General features: G+C 43.2%; 1 protein-coding gene across 1 annotated transcript in view; it reads right to left on the reverse strand.

Moving 5' to 3' along the window:
- Positions 1-1,928: 1,928 nt before the first annotated feature.
- Positions 1,929-22,008, reverse strand: part of DNAH8 (dynein axonemal heavy chain 8) — a 333,978-nt gene continuing 313,898 nt past the window's right edge. The window contains exons 91-92 of the mRNA XM_082412562.1: positions 11,025-11,146; positions 1,929-8,226 (exon numbers count right to left, since the gene is read on the reverse strand). Coding sequence (XP_082268688.1) covers positions 7,939-8,226; positions 11,025-11,146 — 410 coding nt within the window. The 3' untranslated portion in view covers positions 1,929-7,938. The remainder of the gene's footprint in view (positions 8,227-11,024; positions 11,147-22,008) is intronic.

Consider the following 22,008-nt stretch of genomic DNA (forward strand, 5'->3'; position numbering starts at 1 on the left):
GGGCTCCCTCAGGCAGGGACGCCCCTCTTCCCCAGCCACTCAGAAGGGATGGGAATCACACCCCCTCAGGTCTCCTTCTCACCACTCCAGGCACTCGGAAAGCTCCCTGCATTTCAGGGATGTGGAGTTGGCATGCAGATGTCAGAAATACTCTCACTGAAGTTGTTAAGATCCTCAGAGGAGAACATAAAGAGGAAGCCAGAGAAAACATGTTCATGATTTGTTTTCTAATCAAAGGAGGTAAAGAAAGAGGATGAGAGGAGAAAAGGAAGAGTGTGGAGGGAGAAAGGTAGTCCACGGATACCCCACGCCTCCCAGGTCCCACCCAAGTCCCAGGCTCTCCTCCCCCAGCTGCCAGGAGCGTAGGCTGCAAATACTTAATCTGCCCAGTCTCCTTGACCCCCCTGGCTCCTGTGCAGCTGCCTGCAGGGCCATCCCTGCTCCACAGTCCCCGTGGGGTGGCTGGGGCCTTTGCTGTGACCGCATCGCAGCCCAGTTTCTCCCTCTGCCCAATCCTGCCTCCTTCCCTCCCCCACAGATGCTGTTCCCAAGAGCTCTTCCCAGGAAACCTGCACTCAGATCTCTAGCTCAGAGTCTGTTTCCAGAGAACCTGACCTAAGACAGGGAGGGAGCAAAATGTTTAGTGTTTCTAACGGGTGGACATGTTTTTTTATCAAATGTAGAAAAGGTTCATAAGCCAATGTCTATACAGCCCTGGATAACCCGTGGTGGATTCCTTCTCCATTCAATATGAGGCATGTTTTGGGATGTACGCTACAGGTCCTAACTTTTCCCAGAATGCTGTCTTGTGACATCTTTTTATATCTAAAGCAGGATCATTTTTTAAAACCTTTATAAACGTTAGAGATTCCATTAGGCACCTAGGATTAAGTCATTGAGTTACTTTAACCGTGAGTGGCTTTTTGGCTAAAATGGAAAGGACCTCCATAGTTCCCTAATGTTTTTCATTTAGGATGGTGAATTATTTTTCATACTTTTGCTCTCTTTTACACTTTGCTGAACTGTGTTCTTTAAAATAACATCTTATGCTCAACATTGTTAACTATTAGAGAAATGCAAATCAAAACTAATCTCACAACAGTCTGAATGGCCATCATTAAAAAGTTTACAAATAACAAATGCTGGAGAGGGTGTGGAGAAGAGGGAACCCTCCTACACTGTTGGTGGGAAGGTAAGTTGGTGTAGCCACTATGGAGAACAGTATGGAGGTTCCTCAGAAAACTAAAAACAGAATTACCATATGATCCAGCAATCCCACTCCTGGGCATATATCCAGACAAAACTCTAATTCACAAGGATACATGCACCTCTATGTTCACAGCAACACTATTCACAATAGCCAGGACATGGAAACAACCTAAATGTCCATCGACAAATGAATGGATAAAGAAGATGTGGTACTTATATATGTAGAGAAATACTACTCAGCCATAAAAAAGAACGAAGTAATGCCTTTTGCAGCAACATGGATGCAACTAGAGATTATCATACTAAGTGAAGTAAGTCAGCAAGAGAAAGACAAATACCATATGATGTCACTTATATGTGGAATCTAAAATATGACATAAATGAACTTATCTATGAAGCAGAAAAAGACTCACAGACATAAAGATCAGACTTGTGGTTGCCAAGGAAGAGGGGAATGGGGGAGGGATGGACTGGGAGTTTGGAGTTAGTAGATGCAAACTATTACATATAGGATGGATAAACAACAAGGCCCTACTGTACAGCATAGGGAATTATATTCAATGTACTGGGATAAACCATAAAGGAAACAAATATAAAGAAGAATGTGTATGTGTCTCTGTGTGTGTGTGTGTGTGTGTGTGTGTGTGTGTGTATACACACACATACAAACATATCTGAATCACTTTGCTGTACAGCAGAAATTAACACAACATTGTAAATCATCTATTTCTATACTTCAATAAAAATAAAATAACGTCTTACTTTTTCTTCTTTTGCATGCGGACAAGGAAGCTGCCCTACAGGAGGCATGTGTCCCAGGACCGGACCTCGAGTCTTCTCACTTGGAATCTAGAGCTAATTCCTCCAGCTCCTTCCTGTTGACAATGCATCTGCTGGTCTAGAATGTTCAAGAAAGCCCAGAAAGAGCATGTTAAATGAACCTACTAATTGCCTTCAAAATTCCTGAATTTTAAATGTACCTTTGTTTGCACACCATACAAATGCTGTTATTTGCCTAATAGTCTCTCTCCTGTGCCCGTTATCCTTTCCAGCCAGACAATGAAAGCTGCTCAAATTAACAAGTCAGAGAAACATAGATGTTCTATTTTCTATGCACAATTATGAATTTTAGAGGTTTATGCCATTAGACTCTGGCTTCAAAAAAAAAAAAAATCCAATACTGCCTTGCAAAGTTCATCAGAGCATAGACTGGAACCATCCAGCCTGGATTCAAATCCCAGCTCTGTCACTTACTAGCTGGGAGAACTCGGGCAGATTATTTAGCTTCTCTGGTCCTCAGTTTCCTCATCTGTGAAATGGAGATGATAATATCAGACCTCATAGGGTTGATATAAAGGTTACATAAGTTAATTCATGTCAAGCGCTCAGACCAGTGCCTGGGACACAGTAACACGGTGTTATTAAGTCACAGACCTCATCGTAAGCAACAATGAGCACCCGGATCTTTGAGTCTTTCTTCAGAGACCCTGGCGGTTATTCATAAGGACTTGGCTAGGAAAACAGCTCTTTTCCCCAAATTGTAATGATAGAAGAAACATCCAACTAGACTCTCCAGGCTATAACCTGCTATGTCTTTCTTTTTTTTTCCATTATGGTTTATTACAGGATATTGAATATAGTTCCCTGTGCTATACACTAGGACCTTTTTGTTTATCCAGTCTGTACGTAATAGTTTGCATCTGATAATCCCAAACTCCCACTCCAACCCTCCCCTGCCCCCCTCCCCACTGGCAATCACAAGTCTGTTCTCTATGTCTGTGAGTCTGTTTCTGCTTCGTAGATAAGTTCACTTGTGTCATATTTTAGATTCCACATATAAGTGATATCGTATGGTATTTGTCTTTCTCTTTCTGACTTGCTTCACTTAGTATGGTCATGTCTAGGTCCATCCATGTAGCTGCAAATGGCATCATTTCATTCTTTTTTATGGCTGAGTAATATTCCATTGTATATATGTACCACATCTTCTTTATCCATTCATCTGTCAATGGACTTTTAGGTTTAAACTGCTATATATTTCAACCATCCCTGCTTACTGTTCATCTCATCAACTTAGTTTCTGAATGCCCCAATTTGGCCTCCATACCATCTTTCACATGACTTGTTTTACTTCCATTCTAATGGTCTCTCTTGTTCAATGCCCACTTCACCTTGTTGGGTGTAGGGCAACAGCCTCCCCACTTCCGTTCCTGTATCAGTCCAGAACCACCAGTGGTTCCCCACTGTCGTTCCATCATATTCCCAACATGCCCCCCTCCCTCGACATGCCCTCCTTTCCCATCATTTGCTTACACTTACCAGTCAAATGGGGTCACTTGCTGTTCATTCCTTCTTGCATTCAGTCAACACTTGCTGGGGTGCCAAAAGCCAGACTCTGCTTTCAATAAGCTTTCTATAGAATGAGGAGCCAGAGACACATGTTATTAATTCCCAGGGTGAAAATCCCTAAATTCAGTTTCAATCAAAGTGCAGAAGGAGCAGTAAATCCTACCTGGGGGAGTGGAGAGGGGTCACGAAGTCCTCACGGAGGATGAAGAAAGGATCAAGTGGTGTAGGGAGACCTTTTATTCACAGCTTTATTGAGGTATAATTGAGGTACAATAAACTACACACGTTCAAAGTGTACAGTTTGGCACATTTTGACACATGTGAAATCACCACCACCATCAAGAGAATGAACACATCTCTCACCCCCCAAAGTTTCCTCCTGCTCCTTTGCAATCTCTTTCTCCTGCCTTCGCCCCACTCCCTACCCCAGGCAACCACAGATCTGTTGTCACTATAGATCAGTTTGCATTCTCTAGAATTTTGTATGAAAATGGAACTATACATTATGCACTCTTCTTTTGTCTGGCTTTTTTCACTCAGCATAATTATCTTGAGATTTGTCTATGTTCATCCATGTCTGTTCGTCAACAGTTTGTTCTGCGTTACTGATCAGCAGTATTCTATAGAATGGGTGTACATAGTCTGTTTACCCATACAGCTGTGGATGGGCATTTGAGTTGTTTCCAGTTGTTGGCTATTACAAATAAAGTTTCTACGAACATTCATGGGTAAGTGTTTGTAGGCACAATGCTATTATTTCTCTTGGGTAAATGTCTAGGAGTGGAATGCCTGGGTCATGTGTTCAACTTTTAAGAAACTGTCCAACTGTTTTCCAAAATGGTTGTACCATCTTACATTTCCTCTAGCAGTATATGAAAGTTCTGGTTGTTCTGTATGGGAAAGTATTTCTTGATAAGGGAACAACATAAGGATGAAAATATGTGTGATGTTCAGGGAACATCAAATTGTCCTAATGGCAATTGAGCAAGTTGAGTGATGGGGTGGGCAACAGGCAGAAATTTTATTTTAGTCTAGCTCACGGAGGGCTTTGGTATTTGGAGTATACATTCCAGGAGACGGAAATTTTTTGAAGGCTCTTGAGGAGGACTTTACATGGTCTGGTCTCTGTCTCTGGACGTTCCATGTAGTTTCCCATCTTTATACTGTTTTTTTCCCCTCACACTGTTCCCTTCCTTAGAATATATCCATCTACTGTCTTGGTACCATCTTGGTACCATCTATGGAAAGACAAAGACCCAACTGAAATGCTAACTTGTCTTCAAGTTCATCCCTCATCCCTGAGTTTAACTATTCCTTTGTACTTCACCCATGGCCCTGAGTCACACCCATATCACAGGTGAGTCCCCTATTCACCTGAGGTTTCTTTGACAGAAGAGAGTGGGGCTTGTTCATGCAACGTCATCCTCAAGACTGGTCCCTTTCACAAGATGTATCTTGAGACACTTCTTTTTTGGTCTTATTTTTATGCAAAATCCAAACTAAAATAACATTTTAAATCAGCAAAGGTATAAATCTCATTGCTCATTTTGCCGAGACCAAAATAAGAATATGTGGACTGACTCCAAGGAGGACCAAAAATTACTTTTTTCTCTCTCCCAGCTTCAGTCGGTTTAACCACTTAGTCTCTGATCTCCTTTGCTCTTTTATGCTCACTAGGTCTCCCTCACTCAAGTGTGGAAATTATGTAATTAGTAAAAGAGTTAACAATTTTTCTGAGAAAATGGTTATGTGCTTATGCAAGTTCAATGGCTCAAAACATCTAAGGAAACCATTAAGCAAGCCTGGAGAAAGCAAGCAGATCTGGACCCCAGCCAGCTCTGCAGAACTAGGGAGAGCTGAGAGGTACCCACCGTGAGGAAGATCATTTTCTGAGGCACCGCTTGGAAGCCAGGTGCCCATCCCTGAGGAAGACTCAGCATTCATCTCTCTCGCCTCTGTGTTGACACACAACAAAATAATCAGCAACCACGGAGAGTTCCCAGGAAATGCGACGTGTGTAGCCTTAAACAGTCTGATCCATGATCTTTGCTAGATTCACATCCTTCCCGTCTCTTTCCCAAATTTTCCATAGGACATTCAAGTCATTAGAAAACATCAAACCTGATTGTTATTCTCTGAAAACCTACCACGACATCCAGGGGTTTAGACTATGCAATTTACCTTCAATAATTTTGGCAACTGGATAGGAATAGGAATAAAATATGTTTTATTTGGGAACCTGTAGTTTGGTTTGCTATAATGTGTTTTACTTCCACTCTGCTCACCCAGACAGGCAGTTGCTTCCAGATTCTAGCTTCCGTTCAGGACATTGTTTCCAGAGGATGCCATCTTTTCCTTTAGTGTGACTACAGGCTGAGGGAAGTGCCAAAACACTTGGGCCAGGGCCTCAGTTACTTGATTTTCTTTTCCCTTTTCCTTTTTTTTTTTTTTTTTGGCTGCACAGAGCAGCTTGCGGGATCTTAGTTTCCCACCCAGGGATTGAACCTGGGTCACCACAGTGAAAGCACCGAGTCCTAACCACTGAGCCACCAGGGAATTCCTCATTTACTTGATTTTTTAAACTGCCCTGGAGGGTTCTATGGCTTTGACATGAATCAGTATCAGAAGCACACCAGAGGCCACGGCTACAATTTGCATCCTATAATATATTTTCCACTGTTTGAAAATACACTAGACTATGGTGGAATTTCTTCTGGGTTCTTCCCTGGACACCTCTCTGGGCTATTGCTTGGCCGTCTCTGATCAGGGTGACACAAGGATGAGAGGGGAGCAAGGCAACTTGAAACACCCCCTTCCTTCAGAACAGACAGAGGGAACGAAGCTTGTGGATTTAGCTGGGGACAGGCAAGAGGATTCTGGATGGGAAAACCAGTAGAGACAATTCTTCACTATCCAGAAGCTGCATGAACATTCAATATGAGACCCCATCTGTTTTGTTAAATTGACAATTTCCTTCAGCAGGAAATAAAGGTTCATATCGAGTTTCAGACTAGCTACAGAGTAAGAAATGGCTTCACTTTTTAAAGACTTGGCTTTTTAAGGGATTCAGCATGTAACCTAATTTTATTTGATGGAGTTTGTTTTTCTTTCTCCATTCGCTGCCTAGAAATGTGTGCTTCGTTATCTCCTGCGGAGTTGAGGTTGGGAAGGGAGAGCTGGAGACTCAGAGTTCTCTGGGGCTCAAAAGCACTTAAAAAGATAATATTAAATAAAATTATAATAAATTGCAAGAGCAGCCATCCCAGTGGATTTTCTGTTTCAAATACTTCACACCACCAGCTATAACTCCTAAGGCGGTACCGACTGGACCCCTCCAGTTTCCATTTCACGAACACAGAGAGAAGACCAAACTCAAACGAGCAAAGGATAACACATTAGCATAAACTCACACATGGGTCCATTTTATTCAAGGGAAAAGTGGGTTTTATTTGAGAGAGACGATTGCATCTGCTAGACTCCTTTTAGGATGCAACAAATTAATACTTATAGTTTTTAAAAATTCAAACATTCTGAAGTGTTCTAACATGAAGATAGGAGTTTACCTAAAAATAATAATAATTATAATGGAATATGATTGCCTGGAATAAAAAACCTTACTTTAGAATTGTCTTTTTAAATATTGATATGAGGCTAAATGTCCATCGACAGATGAATGGATAAAGAAGATGTGGTACATATATACAATGGAATATTACTCAGCCATAAACAGGAACAAAATTGGGTCATTTGTAGACATGTGGATGGACCTAGAGTCTGTCATACAGAATGAAATAAGTCAGAAAGAGAAAAACAAATATCATATATCAATGCATATATGTGGAATCTAGAAAAATGGTACAGATGAATCTATTTGCAGGGCAGGGATAGAGACGCAGACGAAGAGAATGGATGGGTGGACACAGAGGGGGAAGGGGGGGGTGGGATGAATTGGGAGATTAGGATTGATGTATATACACTAACTACCATGTGTAAAATAGATAGCTAGTGGGAATCTGCTATAAAGCACAGGGAGCTCAGCTTGGTTCTCTGTGATGACCTAGATGGGTGGGATGGGGGGTGGGTGGGTGGGGGGGAAGTCCAAGAGGGAGGGGATATATGTATACATATAGCTGATTCACTTCGTTGTACAGCAGAAATGAACACAACATTATAAAGCAATTATACTCCAATAAAAAATAATAATAAATAAATATTGATATGAGGGAAAACACATACACACAAGCGATTGTAGGATATCAACTTTTTAATTTAGAAAGAGTAATCAAGCAATTATCAGGGAGAAAAGATATGCCTCCCCAAGTCTCTCAATAGCACTGGCCACCCACGTGGCTCCTCTGCCCTCAGCAAGTGGAAATGAACTTACTTGATGTCACACAAAAGGGCCACACCTCTCAAGATCCAGTGATCTGGGGACAGGACTGTTCGCAAATACACCACGGTGATGAAGGTCAAGTCAGTTCGCCTCGGTTTCTTGTAAATAGGGCACACATACAGCTTGGGGTCCTTGGGCGCTGTGGAATTCATGGCGAAGATGTGCAGCACGGGCAGCTGCGTGAAGAGCACCTTGGGGGTGGATTCCGTGAGCTTCCCGTTCCGTCTGTCCCAGGCTGCTCCATCCAAGTACAGCCCATAAATATACACACCTTCCTGGAAGAACCAAGCGTAAGGTAACATGAATTTTTTTTAAAAATTAGGTGCTGTGAGATGGGCATCCAATGCTGTAATAAAGGTTGTCAGTTTGGAAAGAAAATGTACACCAATCTTAAAACACTACCAGAAGAAGAAAACACCACTGGACGCATTCCGTTAGCGAAATACTGAGCCCAGTGTTCCCCTGTGGCATAGCCTGAGGCTATGAGCGCTGTTGAAATGTTCCTATTACTGGAGATTTGAGCCTGGGGGTGGCCTGCCTGGGACTGCGAACTTAGCCAGCAGCACCAAATCGCCTCTGCAGGGAGATGAAAGTCTCTGACAGGGGTGGTGGGAGCACAGAACAGGATTCAGAGCTGGATGCCACTCGGGATCTCAGCCTACGCTGGCCAAGCCAACATGTGGCTCTAATTTCATCTCGGTTGTCGGATCTAGTGAGACGAGCAGCCAGGTCTGACAAGCAGCCAGGTCTGGCCAGCAGGGGTTCGAGCAGGTGTGATGGAGAGAGCAGGTGTGATGGGCGGAGGGGGGTGGTGGTGAGGGCGGTGAGAATTGGTCCAAGGGTGGCTGACCTCATCCTTGTGTCTCTGTCATTCACACAGTAGGACCTGCCCTCAAGGGCCTCATCATTAAATCAGGAGACAAGACACACACACACGCACATACACACACACACACACACACAGAACAAAATGTAAAAGACATGACTTGAATACCAGCACATGCTTGTTAGAGGGGCTGCCTGATGAACAGCACTGACTGAGGCTAAGTGCAGTGACTTGAGGTGAAAGGACAGTAAGGGCTGGAATGCTCGGGGACCCTTGTGGAGGAGGTGGCCTTGAAGGGTGGGCTGCGTTTGGAAAGATAGAGGAGAAAGGGTGGGCATCCCAGGGAGGAGCAATACTACAAAGAAAGGATAGGCAGCAAAGCCCAAGCATTTTATAATATTTAGCAGCAGGTTCAATGGTTATGAAAAATAAGTTAGGGCTTAACTGTGGAAGAGTGTAGATGCCAGACTGAAGAGCTTGAACTTTATTCTTTATAGGCAGCAGGGAGCCATAGAACATGTACTCAGTAAGAAAAAAAGTCTAAAGGGAATCACGGTGGAGACTCCAATAATCACGTAAGATCATAAGATATACTTATGTAGAAGATGGTGACCATTTTTCCATTTCCAGTGAGGATAGGGTAAGGGGAAGTAAAGGTAGATTATAATAAAAGAGAGGGAGATTAGCTGCAAAGTGTTTTCTGGAATCCCTCATGTGAGCTAACAGTATAAGAACCATACTTTTTGAACCAAAACCTGAAGTACATGATTTGACAGTAAAACCATGGGCAATCCCAGAAAATCAGGACATATGATACCATCATTAAGTCAGTAGGTGACAATTACCACATGAAAATACAACCACTTAGGCATCATCCAATAGTAAACTGTATCCTTTTAGGCTCCTTTCACTCTAAGAACTTTACAAAGTCGTAGTTAGAAGGTGTTGTGGATTGAATAATCTCTTGCAAAAACTCATGTCCACCTAGAAGCTCAGCATGTGACTATTTGGAAATAGAGCCTTTGCAGATGTAATTAGTTAAGGTCATAGTGGACGAGTATATGACAGGAGTTCTTATAAGAAGAGGAGAAGATACACAGAGATACACACAGGGAAGGAGGCCGCATGATGAGGTAGGCAGGGGTTGGAGTGATGCAGCTACAAAGTCAAGGAGCACCAAGGTTTGCCAGCAGCCACCAGAAGCTAGGCGAGGGCCATGGAGCAGATTCTCCCTCAGAGCCTTTAGAAGAAACCAACCTTGCCAGTGTCTTGATTTTGGACTTCTGGCCTCCTGAACTCTGAGAAAATAAATTCCTGTTGTTTTAAGTCACCCAGTTTGTGGCACTTCGTTACAACAGCCTTAGGAAACTAATACAGATCTTGGTACCAGGAAACAGGATGCTGCTGTAACAAATACCTGAAAAAGCTGGAAGAATTTTGAAGGCATAGTTGAAAAACCCTGTTTCCTTGAATCTAGAGATTGTTGGTGGAAATATGGAGGTTAAAGGTGCTTCTTCTGGTGGGATCTCAGACAAAAATAAGGACCATGTTATTGGAAACTGGAAGAACGGTGATCCTTGTTATAAAGTGGCAAAAAAGGGCCAGAACTTGGAAATCATCTGGTCCAGCCCCCTGATTTGACAACCGAGGGAATAAGAATCAGAGAAAGGGAAAAAGGAACTAAGATTTACTGAATATCTATGTGGGGTCTGGAACCAAGCCTAAATGAGCCCATTGAAGTCTCACAGCTATCTTTACTGAGGTTGAATTATCATCCTCATTTTACAGATGACGAAGTTGAGGCTCAAAAGAGTTAAAGAACTAGCCCGAGTTCAAAGGGCAGGTAAGTGTCCCAGCAGTGGCTCCCAGGGGTGTCTGCTTATCTTAAGAGCCTCTGCCCTTCCCCCACCCAGGTGTCCTTCCACACAGGATCCTGCAGCTCTTGTCAATTCTGTGAGTACCCCACAGCAGTGGATGGAGACGGGTGGAAAATCCTTTTCAGTAAACACAAGTGTAACTTGTAATTACAAAGAAATGCAGTCTGGGGAGTTCCCAGTGCTTGTCGTTCATTCCCACTCTGGCAAATGCTGGAGGTGTTGGCATGGAGGTCTCCAGGTTACAACCGAGGAAACCCTCGCTGCAAAGCCAAAGGACTTAACGGAGACACTTATAGGTCAGTGTTCAGCAGAACTTGAACTTTGAGCTCCAGCTCCAAGACTGTCCCTGCTGTTGCCCATTGGCACCTACCGCCGGGGGTGACGTGATCTCCTCCTTGGTCTGCCGCAGAACTTCGTTGTGGATGGTCACGGAGTCCAGGGCCCAGCCTTTGTGGGCGCGGGTCACTTCTTGTCTCATTGCCGTGAGGAAGCCTTAAAAAAAGAGAAAGAAATGATTTTGATGCCTTGGTGCAGTCCACTCTAGAAACAAGAAGGGGGTCATGTTAGTTGCTTATCCATCTCCAGATGCGTGCCCACCCAAGAGGAGTTGAGATCAAACCTCAGGGGGGATATTTCTTTCAGTGTTTTGTTTCAATGAGCTAAATATGCCTTGCCAGCTGACAGCAGGAAAGCAGCACCTTCTCTGCCTCAGACAAGGTCTTGGTTTAAAATTCTCCTGGGATTTCAACCACTCAGGTCTGCTAAGGGTTGTAACCCAGTGCTAGCTTATAGTCTCTGTTTGAAGATCCAGTATCTAGGAATAAGACTGAAATGGTCAAATATTCTGAGAACAGCATTCCAATTAAAACTTGAATCAAACCATTATCAGCGTCTATTTGCTATCATGGAACAATTTCATTTAGTCTAAGGAAATAAGGCATAATGCCAAAATAGAAAGCCCGACTTTCAGTTTGATCAAACAAAGCAATCACAATGGAAAGGAAAGCTCCATGTTTTAATGTGCATAATACAGTTATTTTAAGACAATACATGGTTCTGTATATTGTGGCCTTTCTTTAAACTTAGTATTTGCAAATCATGCCATTCAATTCAATAAGAGAAGTCTATCTTGTAGAGCAGCATTTGATGTTTAAAAAGTATACCTTAAACTTCAACATGGACTTCAAAATCCTAGGAAAATTTATCTGTGACCTATATATTATATTTTGGCCTCCATGTTAATACTGGAAATCATGAGGCCCTTTACTCATAATCACGAGTAAATTTTGGAACCTGTGTGTCCCTACTACTCCTAGATTTGTGAACTCTGAGAACTTTAATGCACAAACCACCACATAAGTGATAATATTTTATCAGGTTTGAGTGGAGTGGAAAGAAGAGGGGAAGTTACAAGGCATAATGGCAGGCGGTGAGTTAATATCCCTTGGAATTAGAAAGAAAGAATAGGACCCTAGCCTGCTTAGTGAGAAAGTCAAGTTCTCTCCATTCTCAAGCCCCTCCCTCATTATTAAATTAGACACTTGGGGAGGAACTCATTCATTCATTCATTCATTTGTTAAATCTCTTAGGAGTGGCCACCATGTACCAGGTACTGCTCTAGGTGAGATGCCCACAATGATGAAGAGGCCATCCATGAACCCTGCATTCAAGGAGCTCAGTCTAGAGGGAATGTAGACATACAACACGATGTCGTTATGAGTAAAGAGGTGAGAACAACGTGGACCACTCGGGAAGACAGCTCAGGGAAGGCTGAATTGAGAAGATGAAGTTGAAGATGAGTCTTGAAAGGATACGTAGGAGTTTTCCAGATGGGACGATTCCAGTTAGAGGAACAGCACATGCAAAGGCATGCACGTCTAGGCTAAAGGTGAGGAAATGATGGCAGATGAGGTTAGACAAAGGTAGAGGCAGGATTTTTCAGGGTCAGAGTTTGAACTTGGTGACTTTGTGGATGGTGGGAAGCCACTGAATATTTGAAGCAGGCAAATAATTTGGTTGTATTTGCATCTTATAAAGTTTACTCAGACCCCTCACTAAAACAGGATTTGGGTGCTCAAGAAGAACCCTTGCATTAATCCAAAGGAAAAGTTGGTCAATCAACCAGAGTAGCTGATTGAAGGACTTTTATAAGTGATTCTTATAAGGTCGTAGTTTCATAAAACCAAGAGTGCCTAGTAGGAAAGGATGATTCTACGACACAAAATGTTAACTACAGGGAATAGGAAACATGGTGGAAGCTTGTCTGGCAGCAACTGCTGGTCAAGGCCTATCCGTTACTCTACGTGTGGAGTCAGTTGAGGTGATCTGATCAGTGTGATTATGTTGACTTCCATTTTAAATACTGGGGATCCCATTTTTTAGTAGTTAACATGTTGTGTGTTTGGTAGTCAGGTATATATGACCACAATAATAAAATCCAATTCTCCCTTCTAAGTGACTCTATGAAAATGTCATTTTCATCACTCAACATTAAGCTTGCATTCATGTGGAGTATCAGACACTGTGTATCCATGTAGAGTACCTGGAATTAAATTGACCCTATTTTATGATATTTTAAAATTCGTCACTGATCTATGAATCTATCAATACAAGGTCATAATGCACAAGGCATGAAACCTGGTCTTAACCATCCATCTGCACTAGTTGAATAACTGGATTTTTCTACTATATTTTAAGTTCCAAATAAATTGCAAATTTGACCTCACTCCACATGGCACTCAGGACAATGCCATAGGTGCCAGGGGAGGGATGAGAGGGATTCTCTCTTATGTAACACAGCCGAGACAAAGATTTCAGTCACTGACGGAGAGCTCTGAAAAACTCTAGTGTGATTAAGGAGAGACCATCTTCTCTCTTCTCCCTCCTGGGGAATATGCATGATGTTGCCTAGCTGACTTCAACAATAAGCCTCTTAATGTTTAGGAAGCACTCTTGCCATGTCAGTAGATGAAATCTAGAATACATATTACCTTGAGCTATTAAGAAAGGAAAATATTAAATAAATAATTTGAGGCCTGAGAGTGGAGGGTAGGAAACTGTTCCATGGGTCATTCCCACTCAGAACATGGAGAAGATACGTATTTTTTTCTCAAGTCTTGATAGCTATTTTTGGCCTCCTAAAAAGAAGAACATGATCTTGCAGAATTCAAACCGTAGTGAATCCACTGAATTGCTCTTTATTGAATTTAAAAAATGAATGACCATCTTTCTTGTAGACTGATATCAAGTCTAATGGAAACAAAATCTCTTGTTTTCTGAAGCCTATATAATTTTAAAAGACTATTGATATATTTTTCTTTATAAAAGCTTGAAAAGTGGTACTATTGTCTTGGCATTAATTTAATTTTAATAATTCTTAAAACAAACTTCAATCGTCAGTGGTGGAAAAGTGATTCAGATGTTCATGTGTTTGACTCAGAAGAGAGAAACAAAAAGTTGGGGAAAGTCCTTAACAAAAACAACATATTCTTTATGAGATTTAACCACCCACACGAAAATGGGTGATTTAACTATTCAAACATCTGAGTGACATGTGGGCTAACTGAGGTGCTTTAAAATTTTTTTTGCCTTCCAACTCATACAGCGTAATGAATTCTTGTCAAGCTTGTTCTTTTAAAAAAAACACTTTAGGGACTTCCCCGGTGGCGCAGTGGTTAAGACTCCGCACTCCCAATGCAGGGGACCCGGGTTCGATCCCTGACCAGGGAACTAGAGCCCACATGCATGCCGCAACTAAGAGTTTGCATGCCACACCTAAGGAGCCCGCTTGCCACAACTAAGGAGCCTGCCTGCTGCAACTAAGACCCGGCACAACCAAATAAATAAATAAATGAATAAATAAAACATCTTCCCAGCAATCAATAAAAAACATTAAAAATTTATATATATATAAAAAACACACTTTAAATCTTGGATCATACTTTGGAAACTCAGGTCTAAAATAACACTTGTTATGTCTTAATTCCTACAAGAGTCCTGACCCAACGTTTCAGCAAACACATTACTGTTGTTTGACATGTGCAATCAGTTGGCTTGAAGAAAGCCGTAGAAGGCTTTCGGTATCAATTCAAACAACGTCTTGGAAGAGACAAAAGAAATAACTAATCAGGAAGTTTGCTCTTCTCAATTTTACAAGGAGTTGGTTGGTATTCTGTAATGATGGTCCTACAGGCATCGCTTTTTTTTCTTTAATAAATGAACCAGTCCTTATGTAATGGGCTTATGGTTGTTCAGTATTTCCTGTCTTATCAGTTACTAAGCCTCCCATTAGCATCTTGGAAGATGAGGACAAATGTTGTTCCTGTCATAACTTTATGACAGGCAGTTTTTTTCCCTAAATGAGAGGCAAATGTGGTTCATCGGTAAGTTAAATAAAAGGTCAGAAATCATTAAACAAAGATGGGGATGATCCACCCAGTTGAATAAAAATGCCCCAGGGACCCTTCCTGACGCTTTGCTCGATGCTGTAAGGCAGGAATCTTAAACTTGGCTGAAAATGAGAAATATCTGGGAAGTCTTTAAAATTCCCGCTTCCCAAGCCATAGCCCGGATCAATAAAATCAGAATCTCTAGAGCTGGGACCAGGCTTCACTACTGTTTTAAGGCAGGGCTTCTCAAACTTTAATGTTCATACTTATCACCAGGGGAAGGAACACTTACTAAAACACTAGTTCTGATTTGGTAGGTAGGTCGAGGGTAGGTCCTGAGGTTCTGCATTTCTATCAAGCTCCCAGGTGATGTCGCTCCTGCTGGCTGGTGGACCACATATTGGGTGGCAATGGTCTAAGGCCCAGGTTCCTCACACATTAAAATGACCAAAGGAGCTTTTAAAATTAACTGTAAAGAGTCTAGAGGTCTTATCCCCAGAGGTTCTGCTGTTGTTGGTCTGGGGCCCCAGGGATTAGCATGTATTAAAAGCTCCCCAGTTGATTCTACTGTGCAGGCAGGGCTGAGAACCTCTGCTCTGTAAAAAGATCTGCATGACAGGACAATGAGAGATCACGGACCCGTATTTGTTTTCAGAACAAATTTGACAAGTGGGAAGAGGAATGCCCCATGATACAAGCAAAATATTAGGAAGGCTGTCAGTAATACGAGCCGACTCTTTCCAGAGTCCCCTGAGATGCATGTATTCTCTGAAATGTCGTTAATCCAGGACACAGTTGGCTCCGGCAAAACTTGAGTACAAGCCAGAGAGCTGGGGCTAATTCTCTTGGCCAGGTTGGGATCAGCTAACCCCGCCATGTCTCATGTGCCAAAATGTACTTCCCTGCACTGCTTTACCTTCTCCATCCCTTCTCTGCTACTTTATGCTTCCTCTCCCTCTACCCAACCTCAAACCTCTCCCCTCCCTCCCAACCTTTCCACTGTTCTCTCTGGAGTGGTTCTGTGGTTAACAGACTCTCCCATATTTTCCACCTCTTCACAGAACATTCTCTCCATCTTCTTGCCCTTACTGGAACCTGTCAACTCTGAAGACACTGTCCTCCCCAGTTGTCCCTCCACCTTTGATGAAAATCTTTGCAGCTTTAACAACCACACCCTCTGGCCCCATGCTCCTCCCCTCACTGTCCCTGCCAAGTGCCCATCTGCCCCCAGTCACTGAGCCTCCTGCCACCTTCTGGGTCTCTTCAGTATCCCACTCAGCATCCTGACCTCTCAGTTCCTTGACCTCATCATTTCTGAAGACCTCCTCAACTCCACCCCCTTTTCTTCACTTCCTTCCCTGTTTAGTCTAGACCCATCCCTTTCATCACTTGCTCAGCAAACCCCCAGTGCCAAATGAATCCAAATGTCCTCCTTCTTATACCTATTCCAGGCTGCTGAACAATACTGAGACCATCACACAGTTGCCACCATGGTTTAGCCATCACCAGCCTCGACGGGATTGTCAAAGTCACTGAGCAATCCATTCCTTAGCCCTCTTTCTCAAGTTTCTGCCACTCTGCTTAAATCTCTCCTCTAACACCTTCTTGCTCCTGAGGTCACTTTGCCTCCTTAGTCAAAGAGAAAATAGAAAGCATCAGATGGGAATTCCCTCAACTTCTTGCCACCAAACCAACAAACTCACTTGCATTCTTTCCTTGTTATCCTTATTACAATGGGTGAGGTGTCCCTCCTCCTGCTTGGAGTGCATCTCTCCACTTGGGAGCCATCCCCTCCTGCCTCTTTTACCCCTCTCTTGTATCCTTGTTCTCTCTCTCTCTCCTGGCTCCTTCCCACCAGTATTTGAATGGGCTCAAGCCTGTCCTATCATTAAAAGAAGACGGAAGAAAATGTTTTCTTCTTACAGCTGCTCCTCCAACTTGCTTCTCCTCTTCCAAGCCAAATTTCTTTTTATTTATTTATTTATTTATTTATTTATTTATTTATTTATGGCTGTGTTGGGTCTTCGTTTCTGTGCGAGGGCTTTCTCTAGTTGCGGCAAGCGGGGGCCACTCTTCATCGCGGTGCACGGGCCTCTCACTATCGCGGCCTCTCTTGTTGCGGAGCACAGGCTCCAGACGCGCAGGCTCAGTAATTGTGGTTCACGGGCCCAGTTGCTCCGCGGCATGTGGGATCCTCCCAGACCAGGGCTCGAACCCGTGTCCCCTGCATTGGCAGGCAGATTCTCAACCACTGCGCCACCAGGGAAGCCCCCCCCCCAAGCCAAATTTCTTGAGAGAATTACCCATGTTGTCCATCCTCGTTCTCTGTCTCTGCATTTCCTGGTCTCTCACTCACCCTGCAACCTCATTCCTCCACCTCCCCACCCACTCCACTGAGACTTCTCTTGCCAGTAGTCTCCTTGCTGATAAAGCCATCTGACCACTTTTGGCCCTATCTTACTTGACCTCTGGCAGCATCTGTCCTTCCTTCCTCCCCTCCCCTCTCATCTTGCACCACACTATGCATTCCTGGCTTCCCTCTTTCAAGCTGTTAGGATGTTAGGGGACTTGCTACACGAGTCAGGGTGATCTGGAGGGTGGTGATGCACAAGCACATATAGCAGAATCCTGGTGAGGATGGTTTGGGAGGAAGATGAACAGATGGTAGTACTGGTGAGGTTCACAGGAGGATGGAATATTCTACGATGGCAGTTGGAAGTAAGAATCAGAAGCTAACACTGGAACTTTCGATGAATCGGTCCATAAGTAGAGACAAATAGTTGCATCTATGCGAATGGCTGAGGTCATCAGTGAAGGGACCAGGGCCAAGGGCAGAACTTGCCTGAGAAAAGTCCACAAAGTGGGCTGAGAAGCAACCCCTTGAGAGGTAGGAGGAGAACCGAGGAAGGTGATGGATGGAAGCCAAGGTATGAAGTGAAGTTAGCAGGAAGGTCACTAGATTTGGTGGCCTTGGAGAGAGCAGTTTCAGTATAGTGATGAAGCTGGCCAGATTACAAGGGCCTAGAGGATTGGTAAGGAAAGTAACCGTGGGCAGAGACCAGAATTACAAGGGATGTGGTTGAGACTGAAGCCAGTGCATCTAAGTGTCTCCCCCACAAAGGCAAGAAGGATGGGTTGTCATTCACTTGGAGGCATTTCTAAGGTGTCCACAGTCCTTCTCTGGTTCTGGGATTCGGGGTCAGGGTGGTGACTGCTATCACCCAAATTGAGGTTTGGAGGCCTGAGAGGTCCCTTCAGACATTAGGGGCAGCTCTGGTTTGGCAAACGGCAGCTCGGGTACACACTTAGGATTGTTACAAGATTAGAAGAAATCCCCAGACCCTTCCAATCCTAAAGTTCTATTAATAACCCTGGTGCACTCTTCTGTCCAACAAACATCAGGCTTTTATAACTATCCTCAAGGCAAGCATTCAGAAATTGCTGGTAGCTGCCGATGTTGCCCCGAAAACAAATACACAGGCAAGAGGTTGTAGGTGATTTTTACAGGAACAAAAGATAACAGGACAAAAATTATCCATCTCCTTGCTTCAGTAAAATCTCCTCTAACTGAAAATCTTGATTTGTAGTAGTGAGTACTAAGTTGTCACTGATTTCTGCCGCAACAGACTGGCGTGGCTGGTCAAGACACTGAGGAACAAAACAAGAAAAACTAGCACAGTCTGGTATCCAAATGGCATCAAGCTCCACATTGAGTTAAACATTTGGAAAATAATGATATTGCACCGTTCAACCTAACATCGAGGTGTGAGGCCTCGAGAGCACATCCAGCCTCTGCCGCCCTTTCCTTAGCAGCGCCTGTGAGTCATGCGGAACATCGACCGGCAAAGCGAGGACACGGGGAGGGGGAAGGGTAAGCTGGGACAAAGTGAGAGAGCAGCATGGACATATATACACTACCAAACGTAAAATAGATAGCTAGTGGGAAGCAGCCGCATAGCACAGGGAGATCAGCTCGGTGCTTTGTGACCACCTAGAGGAGTGGGAGGGAGGGAGATGCAAGAGGGAAGAGATATGGGGATATATGTATATGTATAACTGATTCACTTTGTTATACAGCAGAAACTAACACACCACTGTAAAGCAATTATACTCCAATAAAGATGTCAAAAAAAAAAAAAAAGGGGTTCTGGAAGTGGAACGCAGGCAATCCCCTGGCTTGAAGTCAGGCTCATGACCACTCATAATCTTTAAGTTTAAACACATCCCTACCTATGACACAGACACACACACACACACACAAATCAGAATCTAAATCATGTGTGCATGATGCTCTGAAAAGGTACACCTGTGGGAACAAGAGACCACAGAAACCCTTTGAGAACCCTGAGCAGCACAGCCTTAAACAATATGTGAACGTGTGTGCCAGTGACTGCTGGGAAGCCCCAGTGGAGCACAGAGGTTCCCCTGGGCCTGAGTTATCCGCTGGGAGGCAAATCCATGCACTGCCCAAAGCTGTGCCATTGAACAGATGTCTCAGGGTCATGGGTACAGAGAGCTTGACCACTTTAATAATCAAATCTAACTGCCACCTGATTGAGCTCATCATCTGCTACAGAAATGATTGTGAAGGGGGCTGAACGTACCAGATTAGTTCCAGGGTGGCTGGCTGACTCAGTCTCTTCAGTATGACAAAATATCAGACTACCACAAGGCGACGGAGCAGGGCTACAAACAGCGTGAGCTCAGGCACAGACTAGGGGGCAAACAAGGCCTGCCACCTGTCCCTGCGGTGGTGTGGGCCTCAAAGTGACTTAGGCCTGGGGGCCACTCACCGGAGGCATGATGGGAAACACACATCAGATTGTATCGGATGCCACATAACATTATGAGAACACAAAACAAATGGTCATAAGTGAAAAAAACATTTTCAAGTGTTTTAAAGTCTAGGTAATTTTGACTATACATATTTGTGATGAAACTATGACCTCTTTGGAAACTGCATTGTGTTTTACTTAAATATGGTTTTTTTAAAATTAAATAATTTACTTAAATGTTTTGAGCCAAAAAAAAAAATTATTTCATTGAAGGGGACTGGATTAGAAGGTATAAAACCCAGGAGATACATCATACTGAGAAATCAATCACGGGTGTCAAAAGGTGATCAGAGAGGCTTGCTGTCATCTCTATGCTTTCCAGATTTGGCCAGGTGATATGGAACAGAAAGTGATTTGTCTCTCATGTCAAGAGAAGGAAGAGGAAGCAGAGAAGTGGTTAGTATGTAGGGAAATTTGACCTCCACTCTTCTGTGCTACAAACAGAAAGCAGTCACAGATAAGGGTATGTGTCGTGTGTAAAGATAGGATGCTTGAATAAGTCCAAGACTTTCCGAGACATGGAGAGCCATGAGAGAAAGAATCAGAGCTCAGTTTAAAAACAGAAATGAAGAAAAAAAAAAAAAGAGAAAGGATTAGTATTATTAACAAGTAAAGACAAATAAGAAAACTGATTTGTATTTATATTTCTTTAAATGTTGCTCTGGTTTGTAGTATTTCTTAAGAAATAGTAACAAAGATTAGTTCATATTAATACTTTGCTATTGAGAGTCACATTTCTAATGGAAAAAAGCAATCACTCAGAGAGATTGTGTGCTGTGATATACGACTTAGCTATGTCTATGGAAAGCCAGGGATGAATCAACCCCACTCCCTTGGCTTCTAAATATCAAAAATACACTTAATGATCTCACTTTTTAAAAAAATCACCGATCCTCACCCCTTTGCCAAACCCCAAGTCTGCCAACACACCTCCCCACCTGGATGTCCCACCAGCACAAGCTGACAAATCCAGAGCTCCCTGCCTTTCCTCCCAGCTGGCCCCTCTACCAATGCTCCCTATCTTGTACCTGGCCTTCAACCTCAGCCATTGCCACTCCCCGCGCTCTCAAAGGTCCCCATTTAATCACTCCAGCAAATCTGCCTCCTTCTCTGCACCTGGTTAAGGTCTCAGGCTCTCTCCCCTGGATCCGGTAAAAGTCTCACTGCTGTGGACATCTTTCTTTCAGTCTACACTCTGCCTCCACCTGGGGTTATCTTGTGATCTTTGGTGACTTGCTGTTGCCTTTATGATGCAGCCCAAACTCCCCTGGAAGACTTCACACCCCAGCCTCACTCCCCGACACCCCTGCTCCTGCTTCCCGAGCTTGGGCCACACTGGGCTTCTCTCCCTGGACGTGCCTTATCTCTGCTCGGGCCTCTGCCTGGGATGCTCTTGTCTCCAGTCCCTGCCTCTGCAGACTCTGCTCACTGCCTCCCGTGTGAAGCTCTTCTCAAGCCTTGCCTCGGCAGAATTGATCTCTCTCTCCTCTGTGCTGGTGTGGTGCTTCGTCCTCTCTGGGTGGAACATTTATCAAATTATGTTGCCCTTGCCCAGAAACAAAGACTCAGCACAGCCATAAATAAATAAATAAATAAATAAATAAATAAATAAATAAATAAATAAATAAATAAATAAATAAATAAATAAAATTATGTTGAAGTTGCTAATATTTCTGTCCTACCAACAAGATTATGGACTCCTTTAGGGCAGGAATTAGGTCTCAAATCTCTCTCTGTTGAAAGCACCTAGCAGAGGGGCTGGCAAATGAAAGGTGGTTGAACAATCCTAATTAAGTTAAATGCTATTTCTTCAGACTCCCAAGCCAGGAATTCCCTGGTGACAACTTACTCAAACTGAGGGCTGGTAAGGAGGAAAGAGACTCATAAGTAGACACACAAAATCTGAGAACCATAATAAAAAAATTTCCTCCCAAAATTCAATGGAAATTCTGGGAGAAAAAGAGATAAGTGAAATCTGGGGGCTGTCCTTCACAAATCTAAAGTCTTTCGACATAATAATATACCATGTATAATTTAAGTTCATAAAAACCACCATGGTTAGTGTTTTAAATTTAGAAAATGTTAAGGCATTTGAAAATGCATGAAGTGAATGAATGTATGTACACAGAGG

The sequence above is a fragment of the Balaenoptera physalus genome (assembly GCF_965194825.1).
Source record: "Balaenoptera physalus genome assembly, chromosome: 11".
Lineage (NCBI taxonomy): Eukaryota > Metazoa > Chordata > Mammalia > Artiodactyla > Balaenopteridae > Balaenoptera > Balaenoptera physalus.